This window comes from Ambystoma mexicanum, chromosome 14, assembly GCF_040938575.1.
Source record: "Ambystoma mexicanum isolate Mex_15411 chromosome 14, UKY_AmexF1_1, whole genome shotgun sequence".
NCBI lineage: Eukaryota > Metazoa > Chordata > Amphibia > Caudata > Ambystomatidae > Ambystoma > Ambystoma mexicanum.
Window position 1 is genome coordinate 139,120,325 of NC_090940.1, and position 23,203 is coordinate 139,143,527.

A 23,203-nucleotide genomic window follows, 5' to 3' on the forward strand; every position below is an offset into this window, starting at 1 on the left:
CTTATGTCACCTTGATTGACCGCCCCCCTAAAGCCAATACTCTATTACAACCGCCTGTCAGGTGGTCTGTCCAAGCCCTGCACTTACCGGTCGGGTGGTTGTCTTCCCTCTTTGCCCATGCACTTACCTATTGCCTCCTGAACAGGCACCTTTGGCACTTCCCCCATCGGGGGACATTATAGCACTTATGCCCCCTAACCCCCCTTCTTTTTCACTGCACTTGCACGTTCCGAATGTCGCAAGGCTTAGTAGGACCGCTTTTTGTTTTTTTATGTATTCATTGCCTTTTCCATTGTTTTTCGTTAGCTTGCTTCCTTCCCTTTTGGCACTTTGAAATACTGTTTCTGCTGTACAAGCGCCTTATAAATATCTAATAAATAAATATATAAAGGCTTCATTGTAGTGGCCCCCAGTGGACACAGGACACCTGTGTAAGAACTGGATGTTTATTCTGACACCTTACATGAACAGGGTAAGTGGGAGATCTGTCCAGGATGGAGGGGCATTGCTCACAGTTCAGTTCCTTGTCCCCAGTGCAGTTGGCATCATTGCATAGAACATGTACTGGGGGTTATTAACATCCCCTGCTAGCTGGAGCTCCCACGAGGCTGCCTTCAGACATGGTATTTTGCTCAGCTGCTGCAGGGATCTGCTGGGGAAACAGACTTCAATGGGAGGGCTGATTTCCCTCATTAAGGAGGAGCGCAGAGGCACGACTGTCTTCCTGGTGCCTTTCTCCGACTCTGCTGGGTTTCCTCTGTGTTGCACGCTTCCCGCGCGAAATCTTGGGAGACCACGCATTGATGAGTCCCAACACTCATGTAGCGACAATGCTCATTACAGAGCCTCTTTGTTTCCTGACGTCCGCCAGATCATGAGTTGGAGGGCCAGACAATTCACGGATCACGGGGGCTGCTTGCAGGATGTGGCTGCTCCAGTTTCCCCACAAAAGGTTCAGGAGAAATGCCTGATGTAGGCAAACATCCAAGATCCATGAGCCAAACACTGTCGGAGGCCCCACCAGGCCTCCTTGTTTGTCCAAGATGACTAGGGCTTGGGAGTTATACCAGCCACAGGCAGCCTGTAGGCCAAAAGCATATCCTGATAATGGGGCGGAGTCTTCATTGCGGTGTCCACCACTGGGTGCATCCTCCCTGCTCTTCCAGGCCCTAGGCCCCCATGGGAGCCATTGACCTTCCTTTTTCCTGGCACTGGAGGAAAAAGAGGGTAAAGCAAGCTGTAAAAGAGTAATTAAGGCTGGGAAATTACGCGTTAAGTGAACACGTGTGAAACCTCCATAAAAGGAACTGGAAATTAGCACTGGTGCCGGTCAGCCAGGAGGTTCGAAGCGTGGGCTTGCACAGATAGTATATTCCATTCCTCCCAGGCTGCCTCCCACACCACTCTCTGTCATTGTTTTTTGTGGCTGTCAATAAGCCCTAACCCGTTGCCCTGCAGGCCTCCTGTGCCCCCAGCAATAGACCCCTACTTCCTCCTCCTCCCAACCAGTTATCCCCCCTTTACCTGTGCTGATCTCTCCTGCGCCTTGCTTCACCTGCTTTTGGCTGCCATGGAAATAGAAACGGGACAACATCCCTTTTCTCTTTCTCGGTGGCCAACTTTTTTTTTTCTCCATCAGATTTCTCTTATGGGCAAGCAGCATGCGTGTGACACGTGAAGCCGATTTTCCCATAAAGAAAAAAATGTAAAACCTGGATATTAATTCCCTGGCACTTTGGTGGTCGGCCAAAATTGCTAATAGCATTGACCCCCTCGGACTGGGTCGAAACCTGGTGGTAACAGCCATAACCACATGTTGCTAACTATACATTGGCCCTCATTATGAGGTTGGCGGTAGACCAGCCACCTACCGGCGAACTCGGCTTACCGTTTCCTCCGCTCAATTTCCTGGTAATACTGGGATAGTAAGGGAGGCAGCGGAACGGTAAGTTCCCATCCCAGCAGAGTCCCATAGAACTCCATTGGAATGGAAACACCGAAGCGCCAGCTCCGTTAGTGATGGTGGCGGTGCTTCAGTGATTTATCTGCTGGTAGGGGCCGGAACTATCCGGAACTATCAGCAGGCCAGGCCAGGAGAGTGTTTTTTTTTTGCCGGTCAAGTGGCATAGCGAGTAGAGCGCTCGCTTTGACCTCCGTGCAGAGCCTGCTAACGCAGGTTCGAATCCCGGCGGGGCCAAACTCAGCCTTTCATCCTTCTGAGGTCGATAAATGAGCACCACACACCGTGGGTAATAATAAGCAGTGCTCAGATACCCGAGGGTTCGTAGCGCTATATAAATGCCAAATTATAAATCGCTGAAGGTTACAAATGTCAGAGGTTGCCCCCCGCCTCAAAGGCCTTCATGATGAGTATGTGGTTCATGCAAAAGTGGCGTCTGTGGCCTTCCAGAGACATGTGCCGTGGGAGGACATTGCTAGGGCTGCTACATGGACCTCGCCTTCGGCTTTCTGCTGTCACTACTGCTTGTACTCCAGTTCCTGGGCTGATGCCAGATTTGTGCAAGCAGTCCTGCAGCATCATTGTGGTTTGACAGTGCCAGGCCCACCTCTCTTTTTCAATGTGTGAATGCTGGATAAACTCCCACAAGTTTGCGGAAGCTGGATGGGATGTTGCAGTATGAAAAGGTTGCTCACTGTAGAGACTTCTGTACTTCTAGCCCCCTTCTTCTATAGGCCCTCCCACCTTCCCCGCTAAACTAGAGATCAGTCTGGTATGGCAGGGTTGATGGAAAAACGACAAGTGTGGCAAGGCTGGAAGTGGCACCTTTGATGCTAGGTTTCACCATTGATGCACATTTCTGGTCTGCCAATTCATTATAATGGTACAGTGTTAAGTATCCAAGCCAATGCAGAGCTCTTTTAAACACTGGTTGGCATCTATTATGACTTTAACTTCATTCTCCTAAAGTAATGTTGAAGATTAACAGAGCTATGTTAGCCCGAAGATAGGAGCTATATTTTCAGATGTTAAATTGAACGCTTGTGTTTCCTTGTTAAGGATCTCCCTGTAGATTCGGGGGCCAGGGGCTCTCTGATTAACCCAGCCCCGAACATCTACAAAGCGATCCTTATCTAGAAAACACCAGCTTTCTACTTTTGCAAATTAATGAACTGCTCTCTTGAAACCGGAATTGTAACAAAAGCATTGAGGACGGCCTATTTCAAACCTCGTCTGAACAACACTGATGGAGACCCAAAAGACCCCTTCATCTTTAACACGTCTGTTACAACTATGCAGAGAACACACAAATCATATGCAAAATGGCCGACAACGGAAACGCCGGCTCCACCCACAGCAACTGTCTCATGCAAATAAGTGAAAGGATGAGAGCCACCTACATAAAACTCAACCTAAACAAAATGGAAAGAATGATAGTCTCACTGCAGGCCGCACCTGAAACACCGCTACCTGGGAAATGGGTAACTGCCCTAGACCATCTAAAATGATCAAGGGCGTAGGCATAATAATGGACAACAGACTCACACTGGAACTCCAAATCAACCCACTAGTGAAGAAGTGCTTCTACCATCTTGGCTCTCATAGAGATCTTCCCTGCCTTTTCACTGCACACAGTGTACTGGCTGCCACCTGTCAGGAGTGGCACTCTATTAAGAGTGGCACAGGACACCCAGAAAGGGTTTGGGTGGTTGTGCCAAATAAAGTGGACAGATAAGAACACACACAGCGGAAAGGAAAGAGAACGAAGAGTAAGCAAGAGTAGCAAGGGAAAAGATACAGAATGAATACCCTCTTGGGGTGTATGCAGATATAGGAAAAGAGTATTCCACGAACCTTGGAAATACTCTAGCCTTCTGCACAGTTTGCTATAACAGAGGCCCACGCTGTTTGCTCATGACTTGGAACAGCAGCTCTGGGTGTCTGTAATGTAGAAACCGGACAAGGGAAGGGGCAGAGGTTGACTGATGGGAACCAACAGATAAGCTCTGTACAAAAGGGTCTACAAACAGTACAAGAGAAGATACTACAGACAAATCCAGGAAAGGAGGTGATAGCAAACTAGCAGAAGGAAATGAAAGGAAAGTCGTGTAACAGGATAGGATAGCAGAGGACAGTAAGGAACAAGGTTGAGAGCTCAGAGGAGCAGGAAAGCAATGAGTAAGCCCACGGGAGTAGGACTGTAAGGTAGAACGCCCAGAGGAAAAGGGCTTAGGGCAGCAGAGTAAAGCAGACTGCACGGCAAGGATCCCGTAAGGGCCGGGCAGTAAGGAGTGAACCCTGAGGGACAGGGCCGCTGAACGTAGAAGGTAGCAGAGGACTGTAGAGGGCTGCTAGGCCGAGAACCCAGCGGAAAAGGTAGGTAGTAGGCAACGGAGCGTGATAAGCTGAAAAGTAGGAAGGCCCAGAGGACAAGGGCTGAAGGCAGCCGGAGTGAGGCAGGCTGCAGAGCAGGGAGCCCAGAAGACAAGGGCTGAAGGCAGCCGGAGTGAGGCAGGCTGCAGAGCAGAGAGCCCAGAAGACAAGGGCTGAAGGCAGCCGGAGTGAGGCAGGCTGCAGGGCAGGGAGCCCAGAGGACAAGGGCTGAGGCTGGAAAGCAGCAGAGCGTGATCAGCTGCAATGTAGAGGGTCCGCAGGGCAAGGGCGGAGGCTGGAAGGCAGCAGAGCGTGATCGGCTGCAATGTGGAGAGCCCGACAGGGCAAGGGCGGAGGCTGGAGGCCAGCAGAGCGTGATCGGCTGCAATGTGGAGAGCCCGGCAGGGCAAGGGCGGAGGCTGGAAGGCAGCAGAGCGTGATCGGCTGCAATGTGGAGAGCCCGACAGGGCAAGGGCGGAGGCTGGAAGGCAGCAGAGCGTGATCGGCTGCAATGTGGAGAGCCCGGCAGGGCAAGGGCGGAGGCTGGAAGGCAGCAGAGCGTGATCAGCTGCAGTGTGGAGAGCCCAGAGGAGCAGGGCTGTGAGGCAGGGAGCCTGGAAGGCTATGACTGGAGGCAGCATGGTGGAGCAAGCAACAAGGCAGGGTCCAAGCAGGAGTGAAGGTAAGCAGCATACAAGATCCGTAGGAAGATGCAAAAGGTGGAGGAAGGACTCTCAGATGCCAGAGGCTGAGCCACTGCAGGCAGCAGCCTTTATACTGCCTAGCCCAGCACAGGGGCAGGCTAATTGGTTGCACCTGGCGAAGCACACCTGCAGGCAATCGGCCACCTCCCTTTCTGTTCCTGGGCTGGTGGAAGCAGGGCAAGTCCCTAGGGCTTCTGGGGGGGTGTAGTTCCTTTGATAACCATTAGGAACAGCCAGGAATCGATGCTTGTAGCCAGGTGCATTATGGTATGCGTAGTTTGTTGGAAATAATAATAAAGCACCAAAGTCTCGCAAATGGGAAATAAAGTTCCCAAAGTAAATATAGATGGATCCAAGAGTCTGTTGTAAATAAATGATAAACATATAGTCCAAATTGAGCGTAAATGGATGCGCCCATGGCGCAGGCATGACACCACCTCCCTCAAGGTTTGACAATGCATACAGCATTTACCTAGGTATGCCAGACTACCCCACAAGAGAACTTCAACAGATCCAAAACACAGCAGCTAGACTACTACAAAGACTCAAGGGGAGGGGGGGGCACACACAATACCGGCTCTCCATACTGCATATTTAGTCTCAGACTATGATTTTCCTTTAACACTGTGAACTGTTTGATTTAGGAATCTTCTACTAACTCAGCAAATGATGGGGCAAGCATACAATATACAGGACACTGCACAACAGCGACTGCACCCAGCTGCACAGAGCCTTGCACTGAAACTGGTTTCAGAGCCTTTTTTATCATATAAATGTATTTATTAGTGTCCATTCATGCAGCTAAACTTTATATTTTACAGACACTCACCAGTACACAAATATGCTGCATTTGTGCTCATTTTATGTCCCGGCAACAAATAAACTTCTGGTGACGTTGAAAATATTGGTACAAAATTGCTAGTCAAATAAGTTTTTTGCTAATCAAGAAAAATGTAATTGGCAAACTCTGCTAATGCCTTGCCAGAATGAAGACTGCTGCAACGAGGGCCCAGAAAGGGTGGAGGCCGGGGTCTCTCTAGATGTCAGGATCAGGACCGGCCAGACTATGTTTCAAGAGCCTGATTCGGTTCAGTGGCCCAGAAGGTAGGAAGGCTGGAACCGCAGGCTGAAGGAGGATCTCTTACAGGCATCCCACAATGAGGGCACAGGAGGATCAATGAAAGCATAAAGGTTACTCAGCATGCGGGTCAGAGGTGGCACAGGCAGAAGGACAATACCACGACGAGAAACAGATTCAGGGTCTGAGGCCACATGTCTCACAAGGAGAAAGAAGAATTGAGAAGCAACAGTGCAGGCCTTTTGGTTACAGCACAACAGCAGGGCAACCACATCTGGCCCCGTCATATACAAAGGAGGCTGGAGCTTTGACGGAGACACACTGGCCCGCAGTAAAGGATGATCCAGCTATTCCTACTCTACTGGATCAAAGAGCGGAAGAGCATGAGGCAGGAGTCCACTGGATGGAGAGAAGAAGAGCTCCGCCTTTGCAAGTAGAATCACAGGCCCACAGCAAAGATCTGAACACCAAATTAACTCGCTGCTAAAAGGATTTGGTTCCAAAAAGGATTTGGTCTGATCTGAAGCACTGGTTGGGGCTCTCCAGTGATACTCGCACAGGACTGTGGGGGCTAGCCAAGTGCTCCAATCAGCATTCCAGTTTGGGAGGCCATCCTATTAGGATAGGACAGCCAAACCGCACTTTCCCGGGCAATCAATCTGGGATACTGATTGTATTGTCTGGTAGACACACATCTAATATTAGAACTGGACCCCACGTACACCATGGGGGCCTGGAGGCAGTCATACAAGAGCCTGCACAGGCAGAACTTCCATTCTGGCCATTCGCAGTGTTCCAAACAAAGAAAGACCACAAAATAAAATGGCCTCTATGTCGGATTTTAGAATTCCCAATGGCCACCATAAAGAAACATTTGCCTACCAATGTTGGAAAGTAGCTAAACGATGGTGTAGACAAACAAACATGTAGTTGCCACCAGCCTACTCCCCAACACACTTTCTTGGTCAGAACACTTGCCCAGGGGCAGAGGGGCTATCTATGGCAGCACACCATAAAGGAGCAGCGGGGGGGCGGGGGTCTTTAATAGCAGTTCCTCAGACAACAAAAGGATGGTCTAAAATCCAACAAAAAAGACAAGGGGACTAATGGAGTTAGCAAAAGGAGAGGAAAAAATGACTTTCCAACTTAACAGGCAACTGCCCTATCTTGGCACGGTCTCCTTCTCCTCCCCAGTTCCTTACCTTCCTCACATGAACGGAAACCTCTCTGTACATACTCCTTTCTGTTCCCTTGCCTGTCTGTTTTTCATCCCCAGTTTAAGTTCCTCTCTCCACCAATCTGCAGCAGGTTTAATGCCCTTTATTCATTTAATTCTAGTGTGAGACATGGGAAATTGGTTATTTATAACGAGCTTAATGCGCAGAGGTTTGTAAGCGCGGACCCGTGACTCGAACCTTTGTTGCTCCATGTCGTCTTGCTTCCAAGGCGAGCACGTGCCCCTGAGCTATCCTCCCGAGACTCCCCATACAAAAAACCATGTACAATAAATACAAATGTACAAGTGTGTCAAGCCCTGCTACACAGGTGTCCTCTCTTTTTTCATATTTGGTGGGCCAGTGTCAGGTGGCAACGGTTAGATCCTCTGGCGGACTGCACCTAGCAATCTTTCGTTATGTTCATGGTTCCATTGTGCATTATATTTATAATTGTTTTTTTATAGCACGCTTAATACCAGCGAGTGGCTTCTAAGCACGGGATCAGGATTCAAACCTGTGTTGCGCTGCGTTGTCTTGCTTCCAAGACCATCGCCTTGCCCCTGAGCTATCCTTCCTCACCAATCTGGTAACTGTTGGAAGCCCCAGTCATCTTACACCTGCAGGCAATTGGTTCTCTGTGGAGGATTTCTGTTGGCGCCAAAGCATTGGTGTCCCTGCTGCACCAATAGAAGAGTATTTACAAACAATGTCGATGCACTATAGCAAATTTCGCTTTTTCCAGTTTCCGACAACACTCACCTTTCAAGACATAAATGGATCCATTTTTTGTAGATATGAAGGTGTCAATCGGCGGTCCACCACACAGGTCAACCGCTGGCGTTTTTGCTCCTCCCTTGGCGTCGTGTGACTCTACATTGTGTCCTGTTTGAGTGATTGTGGAATTTGTCTCCGCTTCCTTTTTCTTCGTACCACTTGCAACTGGGATGATGGCCGGAGCTGGAGTATTTGGGAGCTTTGATGATGGCTTGCCATACACCGACTGGATGGCATCGATGTCGTCCTGATGAAGTTGGAATACTGGATTGTAACCTTTGTATGTGGGCGCCATCAGAGCTCCGGGGATGGTAGAGTGGTCCAGACCCAGCGAGTGCCCGACCTCATGGGCCGCGACCTGGAACAGATTGATACCTAGGGAGAGGATATTTAAGGGAGGAATTTAAGGCTGATAATAATAGTTCTCATGCAGTACAAAGAGCACAGGTAACACACTGCAAATGTAATCTTGCAAATGCCACCAACATAGGGTCTCTGTGAATCCCTACCCATGCTCGGCAAGCCCCTCGCGGCCCCTGAACTACGTATGATGGCTGCTGCTGCACTCATTGAAACAGCAGGGCATGCTCCTGAAAAAAAGGGCTGAGGATGTGCTATTTTTTATATGCCTCATTTTTGGGAAATGTACAGGTCATCTTATCCAGAAAGCTGACCTGCGCACTTCCAGGAGGCTGTGCTGAAGTGCAAATTCTGTGTTGGACCCGCCCTCTTGCACATTTTAGTAATGGGAGTGCATTTGTCGTAAAGAGCCCATCATTCTGAAATGCTGCAAAAATGAAACATTCCCATCACTCTTTGCAAGTTCATGTACCTTTTAAAGAAAAAATGCACAATAGTGTCAGATATGACATTTGAGAATGCTGTGCAACTGTTTTTGTGCAAGTTAAGAGGGGTGCGTTAGCATTTTCCATTACTTGCGCCAAAGTATGTTTTGAGAATCCCTACCACCTTCATTCATTTAATCTTATTTTGGTTATTGATAAAGCCTAAACCTATCTGACAAAATTCTCATTTAGGTTGTCCAAATCCAGGCCTCGAAGGCGACATCCATGCCAGGTTTTCAGGATAGCCCTCATTAATATTCATGAGATACATTTGCATACAATGATTTTAAATGTATGCATATTTTTCATCATGAATATTAATGAGAGATATCCTGAAAACCTGTTGCGATTCCGGTCCTCGAGGCCTGGAGTTGGACAACCAGCCAGTGAAATGGCTTGTAGTGCAACCTGTTATTACAGCTCTTTAACACTTGAATCCAGATGTCCTCCCAACCTACTTCTCCGAGATCTATTCTGCTTCTGGTCTCGCCATCCCCACTTTTCTTGTCTCATTTTCTGTTACTGTTCCATTCAACCGCTGACTTTCCGCCATCTCTTGCCTTCAGATGTCATCGCCTGCTTTACTACCAGCGCCTCCTTCTCTCCACAATCGCCTCCCATGTTTAACACCTCCTCCTTGGTCTCTTCTATCTCCTCCTCTTTGCCCCAGATCTCATCACATCCCCCTTGTTCTCTTCAAGTGCCACCCCCTCCTTTTGTCCCCCTCCACTGCTGATGTTCCCACCTTTTACTACCCTCCACTGCTACTACATGTGTAGGCCCTTCCATCTCTCCAGCTTCCTCTTCCACTGCTCTCCAGTGTCCAGTCTGCCTTCTCCAAATATGGGCCTCCTTCACCCTACAGCCTACACTCCGCACATGCGGATGGCTGCTTTTATACTGTGCATTCTCCTTGCCCAGGGTGGGTCCTACTGTGACTGGCTGCACCTGTGAGGACTGGCATTGGCTGGTTTCCCTGAGGGAACGCGAAACTGATCTGGTTCAGGAGGTGTGAGCAAGGCTGTCTCTGGTCTGTGCACCTTCTTGGATTACAGACTTGTCGTCATGTCTTTCTGGCACTCCCTGAGGTTGCCTGCATGTAGTGGAGGTCTGTAGGATTTTCAGCGTATACGTTGCGTGCTGGACCCACGCTGGGTGTGCTTTCTACACCTTCTGCTTTATTGCTCACATTGTGCGAGCGGGGAGCTGGATATTTGGTTACCCTAGCGTATGTTTCAGTAGCCAGGCTCTACTGGCATTGAACCGCTGTTTTTCTATTTATTTTCCCTGCTTTTGGGGAGTTGCTGGCTTCAAACATTGTCTTCAGAAGCACTGTGTTCATCATGGCTTCTGCAGATTTCCAACCATAATGTCTTCTACTGCTGTGGGGAACTGATAGCAAGAGTGCTGTACGTGCCAGCCTAGCAGGTCCGAGAGAGAAAGTACTTCCCTTAAAAGCAGTCTTCTTTTTCAGCGTTGGCGAGTTGGGTCCGGCTCTACTAGGATTTAAAGGTTATCTCTTGAGCAGGATTACCTTCTCTACTAGCTTGCAAATTATTATTAGAGTCTCTTATCAAGGCTCAGGTCTCTACGGCTGGTATGCCCTAATGATCCAATGTTATGGTCTGGACACCTGGTGCTGGCCTGTGGCGGGGTATGTGCCGGAAACACCTCTAAGTGACCAATGAGCACCCCCCATACTGCCCCTGGGCTAAACATCCACTGAGTCGGTCTGCCACCCAGCCCCCTGGTCACTGCCCCGGTGCTTCCCAGAACCAGGCCGGGGACGTCATCACAGCCGCATTGATGCCTTGCTGCATGCTAATACCTCCTCTCCACCAGAACCTGCTCTCCACAGGCATTAGACCGGCCTATTCCCTCTTCTCTCCTCCTCATCCTGGTAGCTCCTTCACTTTACCTCCTCCATTCTGACCATAGCTGTTCCTCCGCTCCACCCCTTCAACAGTCTGGCCAATTCATTCTTCACATCCTTCTCCTTAAAACCTTCTGCCTCTTCTTTGCTGCTGTTCTCTCCAACCTCCTACTGAGTCTTCTACTCCTTCCTTCTTTCTCCTACTAGTGATCCTCCTCTCCACCTCCTTGTTAACATGTATCCTCCTCCTCACCCCTCCTGATGTTCTTCCTCTCCACCTCGGTGCAGACTTCCTCATCATACTCCAAACCTTTCTGCTCTTGCCTCCAACACTATTCAAAACAGCTCCTACACCACCTTAAACACCCACTTTGCAACTTGCTAGCTCTCCATTGCTGAAACTCTCCCTTCCGGTGTGACCGAGAGCTAGCCCTTATATAGGACTTGGGTTGAATCACTCCTTTCTGATTGGCTGGAGGAGTCAGGTGACCAGTCTGAGCATGCTCAGTCACTGGGGTGCCCTTTAACCCTGACTATTTAGAGGAAGTCTTTAACTAGGCCAGCCGCCATCGTGAATCTCTGTCCCGAATGTTCTCTCTGTTTGATGGGCTGGAGCTGCTGCTCCCTCTCCCTGTCTTTAGCCAGACGGCTCTTCTGCTTTGGAGGTCATTTTGGCCCCATTAGAGGCAAAAGAACTGTGTAGATATTAAGCATTGTTTTCGAGGGGTGGTTTCAGCATTCCTTTTGAGAAGTTCAAACAGTTTTGTTTGCTTGTGGTTTGAGGTTTCTGTTGCTCCCATTTGTTTTATTGAAGGAAGAGGCTGCAGATAATGTTAGAGAGAGCTTTCCTTTTTCAGGGTTCTCCTCCATGGTGGGAAGAAGTGGAGTTCTCTCTGGATGTATGGTTGTTGCACCTCTTTCTGCCACTCTGACATGAAATAGTATCGGGGTGTGCGTTCCCTATTTATGTCCTCTTTGGAGGGTAGTGAGCACGTCTGTGGGGCGATGAGCCCGCGCCCATAGTCTTCCTGGTGTGCAGTTCATAAGTGCTTCTTCCTAATCTTGATTTTTACTCTCTAGAATAGTGGGTTTATGGGAAATGAAGTTCTTCTTTGTGGGTTTGTAATCTGTGTCGGGATACGATGGGCTTTGGTCATGTTCTCCAGCTTCCTCCCTGACCCCAGGGACCTAACAAGGGTCTTCTTTCCAAATACGTAGCAGACTCTCCTGAATCTCTTCCAGGTTTTCTTTCAAATCCTAAGAGGATTTCTCAGTGGTGTAGTCCCTGGCGGATGGATTTGCCAAAGCAAGTGGGTGATGTGGCCTGGGAATACAGCTTTCTGGCATATAACTGGCTTCGAGATTCTGAGAATGGCATTCCCAGGTCCATGTGATGATGATGATTGTGAGGTCACTTCATCACGTAGCTCCCCCATGTCTCTTTCTCACCCTGAGAGGTCCCCATCCGTCTTCTCTCCCGATCTCCCGCATCTTAGCAATTTCGTTCTTTGGTTTTTTGATGACACACTGTAAGCTTTTGTTCCAGGTTTGGTACTTCTCTTTCTGGTTTCCTCACTCCAGCCTTTTCCATCACACGCGGTTGAAGCGGCGGTCACTTCTGCAGGACACAGCACTTCATTAGGGCACGGGGGTTGGGAACTCGCCTTCGGTAGATTCTGCAGTACTGGTTGAAGCAACAACGAAAGAGGCTGACCTTAATGTCAATGATCACCCCCTGTGGTAGCTTAGCTAGGGGGGCGACATCAAGAGGATATACCTTTTGCTTTTTTTTTTGGCTCGAATTAAGTGGGCAGATAGACATGTGCTGTTGCGTGCGTACAACACATGATTCTCTTGTTCTTAGAGATGAAGGGACCAGGTTGGCTGGAACGATGAACCCAGAATTCACTATGGCCGGGTGCTCCCTCTGAAATTCCTCAATTGGATCATATTATTTTCTCTTTGTGATTGGAACAGTTATGTTTGATTTCCAGTATTCTCTGAGTCGGTGTAGGTGTTTTATCCTTTTTGTGGTCAGAATGTTGTGCACAGCCCTCTTCTAGGGTTCCACTTAGTAACTATGCTAATTCATGGTTGGTTCCTTGATTGGAAATACTAGAATAGTTATCTCTATCCTCCATTCGGGTTCTCCCGTAGGGTATGTCAATCTTCCTTTGGGCTTTCTCCATGTTGATTTCTGCTGTTATGAAGTATTGGGATTCTCTTACAGAGTGCATTCACTGGGGATGTCTTTCTCTGGCCATTTGACAGGTCATGGAGGCGTCTAGCCTGAACCCTGCTGGGAATCTGGGGGAGATTCACTTGGGGAAAATGGTTGGTTTTGCTGTCCAAATAGTAGACTTTCCCTTTGGTATTCTCTGGCCCGTAGTTATACAGCATTAGTAGTAGGGCACCCCAAAGCCCTGGTCTTAAATGATCTCTTCTTCCACTTCCCCCGCATGCGTTCCCCAGTGAGTAGGGCTCCAGTGGGGTGTAGCGTGAAGAGCAGTACTGACTGTTTCTGCTGCTTATAGGTTTACAGTGGATTGGAGATTAGAGGTTTCCTCTACAGACATGTGGGTTAAGGACCTGTTTGCTCAAACTACTTTGCATTTGTTGTGGTTTCCAGCTTGGCTGATTTAGGACTCTACAAGGTGTCTGGAAGAAGCTCTTTGTCATGGCTTCTTGCCAATAGTCTAGGATATCGGAGTCCGTAGCAGCTTTGCAAGTGGATAGCTCAACTAAATCTCTGACCGCAGACGTTATATGCATGGTTTGTTTCTCCTGTGAGATGATCATTGTGTTTTCACCCGGGGGTTCAGACGCAGACACTCCCAGTGTAAACTCTTCCTTGAGCAGGAGTTACCTCGAGCTTGATCCATTCTCAGTTTCCTTCACACTTTCATCAGCTCCCGCTTGTGGTTGTCCAGGTAGTCTCAACGCCAGAGTTAGGAACATACATGGACTCAGACCTCCATTGAATCTGAGGTACTTTAGTGCCCTATCGGTCTGTTACAGGGGAATCAACATCCTTGTGTTCTTCTGTAAGTCTCTTTTGGACAATCTGGGCAATCTGGATGGTCCCCTGGTTTCAACGCCAGTAATTACTTCGAAGCAATTACTGCAAAATTACTTTGCAAAATATAAAGGGATTAGGGGTAAAAGGGGTGGGGAGGGGCTTGGGTTAGGGGTAGTAGTGAAGGAGAAGGGGTGTATGGGGGTTCCCTCCACATAAATAAAAAAATCGAAGTACAAATTCGAATTACTTTGAAGTAATTTACTTCGAAGTAATTACTGCCGTTGAAATGACATGGAACCATCCGAATATCTGCTTTCAGAGTTTCTGGCTTGGATCATCCATGAACTAAATATTCTTGTATTAGGTCTGTGGCCTTGGCTTTCTCCAGGTCACCTTCTAGTTTGGTTTGCTATTGTTTAACATTGACTGGAATCCTGCTTTGCTTCCTTTCTTCCTGGAGCTCTGGGTCGCCAATCTGGAACTCTTTGAGACGGTCTCCTTTGGCTTCCACTGACTTGGCTGTTGCCTCTGATGCACCTTTGGCGACTTACCTGACCTTTCCCCATAACCTTGCCAGTGCCTACTGGATTAGTCCCGTGTATTCCTATGGGACAGTGTAAGCTCTGGAATGTTCTCATGCATCCCTGATTCATTGTACATTTCTAAATCTCTGTATTACACTCCTGCCCATGACAATGCTCAAAGTTACTTTGTATAACTGCTCGTTATCATTGTGTATATTTTCTAGGATTGTAATTGGACCTTATGGATCTGGTAATGGAAGACTAATTGGGCCTGAGTTTGCCAGTAGGGTGGTGAGGTTGCCTCCAGCTCTGATGTGGAGGTGTATCCGCCATCCTAACGGCAATTAACTGCCTGTAATATCGGTGCAGGAAATACCGGCAAATCCGCCCATGGAGTCCTATGGGAATCCATGGGATGGGGATTTACTAGAATCTGGCGGTAATTCTGTCCGACCAAGTGGGCGGAAACGGTATTACAGTTTGCCGGCATCCCGCTGATAACATCAGCGGGATACCGGAAAACATGTAATGAGGGCCACTGTCTCCTAACGTTTGGTGGCCCTCTGGACATTGTTAATTTTGTTAAACGTTTTCCTGCCTCTAGGTGCTATATGCAATATATGGTGTACATTTGCATAATTAATGCTCCTATGTACTAGTGGTGAGGGGACTTACTGGGACTATTCCTGTTTGGCATTTTGGGTCTAACTTATGACTCTGTAAATGTTTGCTGTTGTCTAGGGTTCCTTGCCCCCCTAGTCTTATCTATATGCCTACACCAGGCAGTGGCCATGCATTTAGCTTAGGAGTGGGCAGGGTCTGTCACTGGCCGATTATTGTTTTTAAACACACATTATGGCCTATGTGGTATGTTTAGTTTATAATACGCATTTGAACTGATAGTCTGTGTGGGATTTTATAATGCAGTGTATATTTTTCAGGATGCCAGCGGGGTCGATTCTATTGGGGTGAATATTGGTAACAGTTGCACTTTGCTACCAGGCTTCCCCCTCCCTTGAGTTAAGCCTGACTGTTCGGCCATAGCTACCACTATAAAGAGTGTGTTCTTTCTTTTGTTGAAAAGCTTGTTTTGCCTTTAGGTTAAATGGTTTTACATCCCTCATGAGAGGGTTGGGGAATAGTCTGCCCGACATACTCACTGTGTGTGATCTACAGCGTGGTTTACACCACCCAGTGCTGATTGCGACTGTAGCAGAGTTGGACACCAGTTCCCCAGAGGCCACACACACACCTTGCCGGGATAGACAAGGCCTTACCAAAATGTAGCACTATCGGAATCAAGCCCCGGTGCTTCAAGCCTGGCAGGAGGAAGGCTCCACTTCCAACCTCAGTATTTTGACCAGGCCAACTATAGTGGAAAACATCAAAAAGCCACAAAAGGTGTGAAAGAGCCACTTGAAACCCCATCGACTGGGAGTGACTTCATTTTGACTGCCAAGAGTTGGAGCCCAAGGAGACTCCAAATAGTGGAACCCAGGCCTTCAATCAAAGGTGAGGTGACCCCACCTTGGTTTTCTATGATGAGAAAGCTATGCTTTGGTTCCCCTGCCTGCACAGTATAGGGGCACTTAGGAAAAGCATGGATGCCAGTCCAAGAAGGAAAAGTTGGATTTTTCCTAACCTCACCAATATGCCAGCTTCACAATTTAACAAAACCTATACCTGTGGCACAGAGGGGTGGAGGGAGCCATGAACAACACTAATTTAAAGGTTTGAAAACTAAAATAAAATGACAATCAAAATAAATCAAAACTTGAAATAAAATCCCCAACGAACCTGCCATCAAAAAGCCTCAACCTTTGAAATCCTGATTACCTGTCTGGTCCAGATTACAGGCGAGGCTTCCAAACCATATGACTCACACGTGGGGAGATGGGTATCAGGTAATGTACCCCATTATGCCATTTAAGGGGAGCGGAGGTTGCAGGGGTGTCCCGCGCTCCCCTTAAATGGTATAATGAGTCCGGGGTTGCGCGGGTGATTGTGACGGCAAAACCACAGCATTTTTGCTGTGATATTTTGTATACACAGCCATTTCTGCCGCGATTTTAAGACATGGAACCGGGAGATGTGAGCCCCATCCCACGCATTACCCCAGTTGTCAGTACAAACCCCACAGTTGGACACAGGGAACTTGGAGTTTTTTGTTCTGATGCCTTGCAGGAAGTTGGACACTGCAGATGACCACGCCCTAAACAAAGCAGGGCTGCGTTAGACACTGGGGGAGGCAACATTTGTTTGACAGTCGCAAAGATCCCCATTAATCTACAGCCAGTGGTGATCAGTTTATAAACGATTTTCATTACGAAATAATGTCCCTAAAATCAGGGACGTCATATCACCAAAATGCCTGGGGTAGCGGAAGTGACATCACACGATCCTTGACCCCCTGGTGACATCACAGGAAGTGATGTAATTTGACCCCACCCCGAAGTATTATCGTGGGATGCGATGGAACGCGACCTTTCACCTGTTGAGAAAACAGGAAGTGCTATCAAATAGCATTGTACACTACAAAAAATATGGTTACGATATCGCTATAATGTGATGTACATTTCATACAAGAATGGATCGCCATATGTATCGTTAAGATCAGTGTATAAAGGCCCATATTACCAAATTACTGTGAATGCAAGCAGACGTCCATGACCAAATGATAATGATGTGTTATTGTATAGCACTTACGCTTAAGCGCTTTATATAGAAAAAATATACACCCAATATCACCCAACCTGTGTTGGTACTCATTTATCGACCTCAGAAGGATGAAAGGCTGAGTTGAGGCATTTAAGAACAGACTAAATTAGTGACTGAAGTGTGCCTGAAATAAACCTGTAATGAGTCTAGCAATTATTGTATAGAATTCCAGAAAGACACATTATCTGGAATTACTAATCTTTCTTATTTAGGGTCAGTGCTGAAAGTGTTAGACTTGTGTCACTCCTTTTCTTCTTTTTCTTCTTTTTTTTAAGGGGCTTTAACAAGAAAGCCAGCCGCTCCAGAAGTAAAGAGCCACATGGTGCTGGCCATTACAAAAAGAAAAAAAAATGGTTTTCTTTCTTTTTCTAGAGGTCGCAAGGGTGACCACAGAGGTCGCAAGGCAGACCTCAGAGGTCGCAGTTGCGACCTCTGGCGACCCCTAAATGATGTCCCTGCCTAAAGTCTTGTCAGGATTTTGATTTCATGAGCAAAATGTCTTTGTAGATGAAGACTCTTTCTCCAGTGTCTGTTTTATGACTCGTATAACATCCTTGAAACTCTTTTTTTACCACCATTCCCAGAATACACTTTTCTCTGGGTGTTTTCACATTTTCATCACTCACTGAGTTTGTTGTGCCCTTGTGGGCGGGACCAGAAATATGCAAATGTGTATTTCTACTCAGTGAGCAAAAACGTGGCTGTAAACACTCCAGAGTGAAATAAGTTCCACAGAACAGGTCGGTTGAGCCATGTTCGTTCTCAGTAGAAGGACTCCCACACTCTTGTTACAATTGTAAAACTTGGGGTTTCACCCTAAGTAACCCGAGGTAATCACTACGTGGAGCACTTGCTTACTGTGCCTTAGACGCTCAGCTTCACCTCACTGAGGAGGCCCTAATAGGCCAAAACACGTGTCTGGGTTTGCGATGGTACTCTTGTTCAGAGTAGAATTGCCTAGCATTTCGGTGCTGGACTGCTCTTGGGGTGGGAGCAGACTGATATGCAAATGTATATTTCTCCTCTGTGAAGGGTGCAGTGAGCTCAAATGTGGTTGTAGACCCTCCTGAGTGGAGGAAATTCCATAGAACGGGGTATTTGAACCATGTTCGTTCTCAGTAGAGGGGTCCCCACACTTGTGTCATATTTGTTTATTCTTTTTTTTTCAAATTCGAGTTTTCGTGTTTTCTAGACTGTTCCTTCAACTTTTTGGAGCATGCTGTCATTCCCATGCAATATTTTGGGTAGTGAAATTTGGGAATTAGCCTGGGACAGGGCTTTTTACTGGGAATTAGATGGTGTGGCTGAAAAAAGCAAAAGGAAATGTGCCACCCAGATCCCCCTTCCACCACAACATGCTGAAAAGTATTGAGAGAAGATTTTGGAGCTATTTTTAAAACAAAACTATTGGCTGGTCTGTTTAAAATGAAGTAGCGGGGGGGGGGGGATGCTTCAACAACCTATTCTCTTCGGTGCCTCCAGTAGTCGTGGGTCTATTTAAATGAACACATTAAGGGAATACATTTGAGAGGTCTGAAAGTAATCACTGCTCTATACTTTCCATTTGACTTTTCTTTCTGGAAAATAAGTGCTTTTTGGTGCCATCATACTTCAATAAGCTTTCGGTATTTTTTTTTTTATTTGTGTTTGATTTGTACAATAAATCTTTACAAAATGTATTTCACAACAACAATACAACAACAATACAACAACCACAACAGCTTTGGTTTTAATAATCATATTGTGCTATTTTTGTACCCATTAACAGCACAAACAGCAAAACCTTATGTGGTGACGTGGCTATCCCTGTAAAAAGACAGATCCGAAAATGGAGGCACTGCTTACATGTTTTTGTCACAAAGCTATACTTTTTTAGGTCTTTACAAAATGATAACGCAGAAAAATGACCTGTGGAGTTTCCTCAGACAGAGGTTCTCTTGGTGCTGTTGTAGGGCGCTACTGTTTTGGTTACCTCTTTTGCTTGCCGAGGTCCAGTTCTCATCATTATCCAGATGCAAATCCCCATCGATATCCTTCTTGCTACTTTTGGCTGGCGGAAAGAAAGCGTGCCCCAGAACCCGGCCTGATCCATCAAAAGCGTTCTTCCCCCCATCGGCGTGGATGCCGGACACAAAGAAAATGTCGATGTCGGCAGAGCTGTTAGCGCCAACCTCCACGAAGCTGATGGGGGAAACATTTTCCCAAACCTAGAACACAAAGGCACAAAAGATTGCAGGATCCTACAAATGGTGCTATGCACTCAAGTCCACCTGGGAGCTTTTCCTCTGCCTTCCAGTACTGACCAAAGCTAACTGGAATTTCTAGCCCAAAATGGGCACAGTAGGGTAAGAAAAGAAGGGTCGCACAACTAGGTAAGTCGTTCATGTGAGCGGCAGCAAGCGACACAACTATCTCCACCTCCACATGCTGCGACTGCCAGCCTCCTCCTCCACCCACTCCACGTAGCAATGAAAGTATAAATGTGTACAAAATTGCATAAAGGTTCCTTTCTTTGCAACCAATTGGAAATCATTGCAGTGTGTTAGTACTTTGACACATCGTTCCCAAGGACTAGGTCCCTCAATATCTGTAAACCACCAACCCCATCACTTTAGGCGCATCAACTCCTCCACCACTTCTGGCATTTTCCATCCACCACACCATCAGACCAGACTTGGCCACCTCTTTCATTCACAAAAAAACACTTTGTTCCTTCGAATACCAGACTCTCCCCTTTAACTGTTACTCTCCTGTAGATCCTACTCTCAACCAATTGGTACACCATAACCTGTCACCGCACTGCTAATCTTCCACCGCACCCATCACTCGGCTTAACAGCACTATCAAATATTGCCATGTATGTTTGAGAGGCTGACAATCCAGTTGGAGGACATCAGTAATGACGGTCACCATTTCAAAATGGGCCCCTCCATTCCTCATGCACATGCATGAATTGCAACTTTCTATAGCATGTGCAAACAAACCAGACACAATGGGCCTCATTACAAGTGTGCCAGTCCGGGAAAAATGCCAGCAATTCCAGCTCCGACATTTGTTCCAGACCGGCACCCTCCAGGTTTGCTGGTGGGGACCACAAATCTTCTGGTAGGCCTGACCTGCCAATAGATCAGGCCCCTAATGGCAAAGAAATGCCTGAATAGTGCCGGTGATTCAGGCAAACCCATCCCATTGGGGCCTATAGGACTCCATGGGAATTCAAAAATGATCAGCTCTCCGCCGCCCGTAGTATCCCGGTAATACCGTGATATCAGGCGGCAGAGATGGCAAGGGCAGTTTGCCGGTACCGGTGGGAATCCAAGCAAACTGATAGTGAGGGCCATCAATGCTTCTGGGGAGGAGGTCAGGAGGTGAGAAAGGGGAATATACTGGTGCGGTGGATCCTTGCAACGCTGAGGTAGGAATAGGCAGATAAAGAGAAAATCAATGTAAACATGGTCTGTGCTGATTTCCTACAGCACTGCTGCATTCAGGAAGAGGCTGTAAGTGGTCACGTGCATCCCCTGAGGACTGACTGCTTAGCAACCCTTGTTATTTAACCTACCCAACGTTTTGATCCATTAAAAGTAAGTCTACCTTCAGCTTTTAAATGTTTAAGTACCTGGCTGCTGGTGCCTTTTATCAGTCAATGCCTGCTAAGTTGCAATAGATTCCAGTTTTAATAATATAGCAGATGTCTTTGGAGGGCGTCACTGGGCATGTGATGCCCTTACTCTGCTCCCAATGACACCCTGAAGAAGTAGCGCCACAGAGAAGACCGCCTGGAGTTGCGAAGATGCCCTGGGAATCGTCCTGGGAGAGGCATTCACTGAATGGGTATCGAGGAGTCTGGTATCCTTAGTAATGCCAATATAACATACAAGTAATCTTCGGACATAGGTTATGTCATGGAAAACAAATGTATAGTCTGTATTTGTGGACGTGACCGTTTTAGGAGTATTGCTGATCCCTCGAAGAGCATTATATGTAGCAACGCCCCTGCCACTTTCCCTGATTGCTCTGCACAGTCATGTATGTGCTGCAACTTTTCTTGTATGTAAGGTTCTCGGGCAAAGTCGAGGAACTCTCAAGTGTGTGACTTTCTGAAATTACATTTGATCTATTTGTCCAAATTGCCAATGGAATGGTGTCAGTCAGTCCTTTGCGTGTCTCATGACGCAAGCTAAAACACACATTTGGGGTGTGGGGTTTATTCAGCAGTGTACACATCGGCAGGGCTAGAACATGTTCTCACGCTAGCTGCTTTAGTTTGGTTTTTGGCAGATTTTCATAAGTACCTATGAGGCAGAGGTGTGTTTACGCAGTAGGTGGTCATTCATAGGGCAGAACTGGTAGGAAACATTTCCATACTCAGCGTTACTTAGCAACCACTTTGTTATCCCTGATAGCCACTTTTACAAAATGCATGGTGTTGCTAGGTTTCCCACGGTAGAAGGACCTGCAGGTTAACGCATTTCAGCAGACCCATCTGGTCGCATTAGGTCTGACATGGACACATCAGTTAGTCTTTAGGAATGAGTACAATAAGCCATAGTCTTCAATGAGTGTCAACATGGGTGAAGGTGGGTTGCACATCCCTCCCCATGACCAGGTCAGTCATAGACTTCTTAATCACGGCGCTCATGCCAGAGGGCTTCACCAAAATCATAATAATTGACAATGAGGTCCAACTCTCGCACGCCTTCTCATCGTGCTACGCTTTCAATGCTGCACACTTCTCTTGACTCTGCTTGACTTATTGCTAAGAAATCCTACTTCTCCAAACGTACACTTTCCTTATCTCACCAACCTCGTCGTCTCTATCAGCTTCTACACAATATCCTCTCTCCAAAAGCCCCTGACCCTTCCGCCTTCTCGTCCCTCTCTCCCTGTGATTTTGCAATCTACTTTACATCTAAAGTAGCTAACTTTTGTCTAGCTTTCAACCCCCTTTCCTCTCTTTCCCCTCCTCTTTCTCCATCACTACACTCCTTTTCATCATTCTCTCCACTTACACACTTTGACACTTCTGGTCTCTTAAGAAGTGCTCATCCTACTGCCTCACCTTCTGACCCTCTCCCCTCTTGTCTCATCCCCCAAGAATATCCCCACCTAATCCGTACCTTACTTCTCTCATTAACTCCTCCCTTGTATATTTCTGTTTTCCTGTGGCTTTTAAGCATGCACTTATTATCCCTATCCTGAAAAAAAAACCTTCTCTTGATCCATCTTCCCCAGCCAACTTCTGCCCTATTTCCCTTCTACCCTTTCTCTCTAAAATTCTTGAATGGGTGACCTATAGCTAGGTAACCTATTACCTGAGTCTTCCCCGTCTTCTTCCTCCTTAGCAGTCTGGTTTCCGTCCATCTCACTACGATGAAACTGCCCTTCATGTTTCAAATTCTCTCCTCACAGCTCGCCACTCCAAGCTTTCTCCTATTCTTATTATCCTCGATCTGTCTACAGCGTTGAACACTGTGAACCACACTTCTTATCTCCTATCCTTCCACTTTGGGTATCTCTGGGTCTGCTCTCAAATGGTTTCGTTCTCACACTTGTGGGGGGAAAATACAGCCCAGGGTGACAGAGATTTAGAGGCCATGCACAGCCCTATTGTCAGGATGAAGCTGGGTGATATTGATACCTATTTGAAGATGCAGGCCAGTTCAAAACTTTTACTTCCGGCAAAAGGCCTAGAGAAGAAACAAAAATTGTGTCTAAACGGAACGCCACTCAGCTGAAGGAGAGTGTGCCTCAGAACTGTCATTTTGCTAACTGTGTCCAATAGATTCCAAAAAGACATGTGGTGCTGCATTTGCTGACTTTGTGTAAACTGGGAAAAGGCACATTTTGACAGATTCAAAACTGCAGCAATCCACATGGGAAAAGATACATTGAAATGTATTGCATTTGAAAAATACAAAAGGAGGAATTATGCCTTACATTTAAAAAGTGAAGCCAAGTGATATATTTCGGAGAAAGACACTTACTTTCCACACACTGACATTTAAATGGAAAGGCCTACTTGCTGGAGAAGTGAACAATAGCTTCCTATGTTAACGGTGGCCTATGGGTGAATAACACCAAAAGTGAATTTATATCTGTTTAAATATTGTATTGT

General features: G+C 47.1%; 1 protein-coding gene across 1 annotated transcript in view; it reads right to left on the reverse strand.

The window, feature by feature from the left end:
• LOC138527496 (matrix metalloproteinase-18-like) overlaps positions 1-23,203 on the reverse strand; it is a 111,252-nt gene that overhangs the window by 12,056 nt on the left and 75,993 nt on the right. The window contains exons 4-5 of the mRNA XM_069638737.1: positions 19,058-19,292; positions 8,092-8,481 (exon numbers count right to left, since the gene is read on the reverse strand). Coding sequence (XP_069494838.1) covers positions 8,092-8,481; positions 19,058-19,292 — 625 coding nt within the window. The remainder of the gene's footprint in view (positions 1-8,091; positions 8,482-19,057; positions 19,293-23,203) is intronic.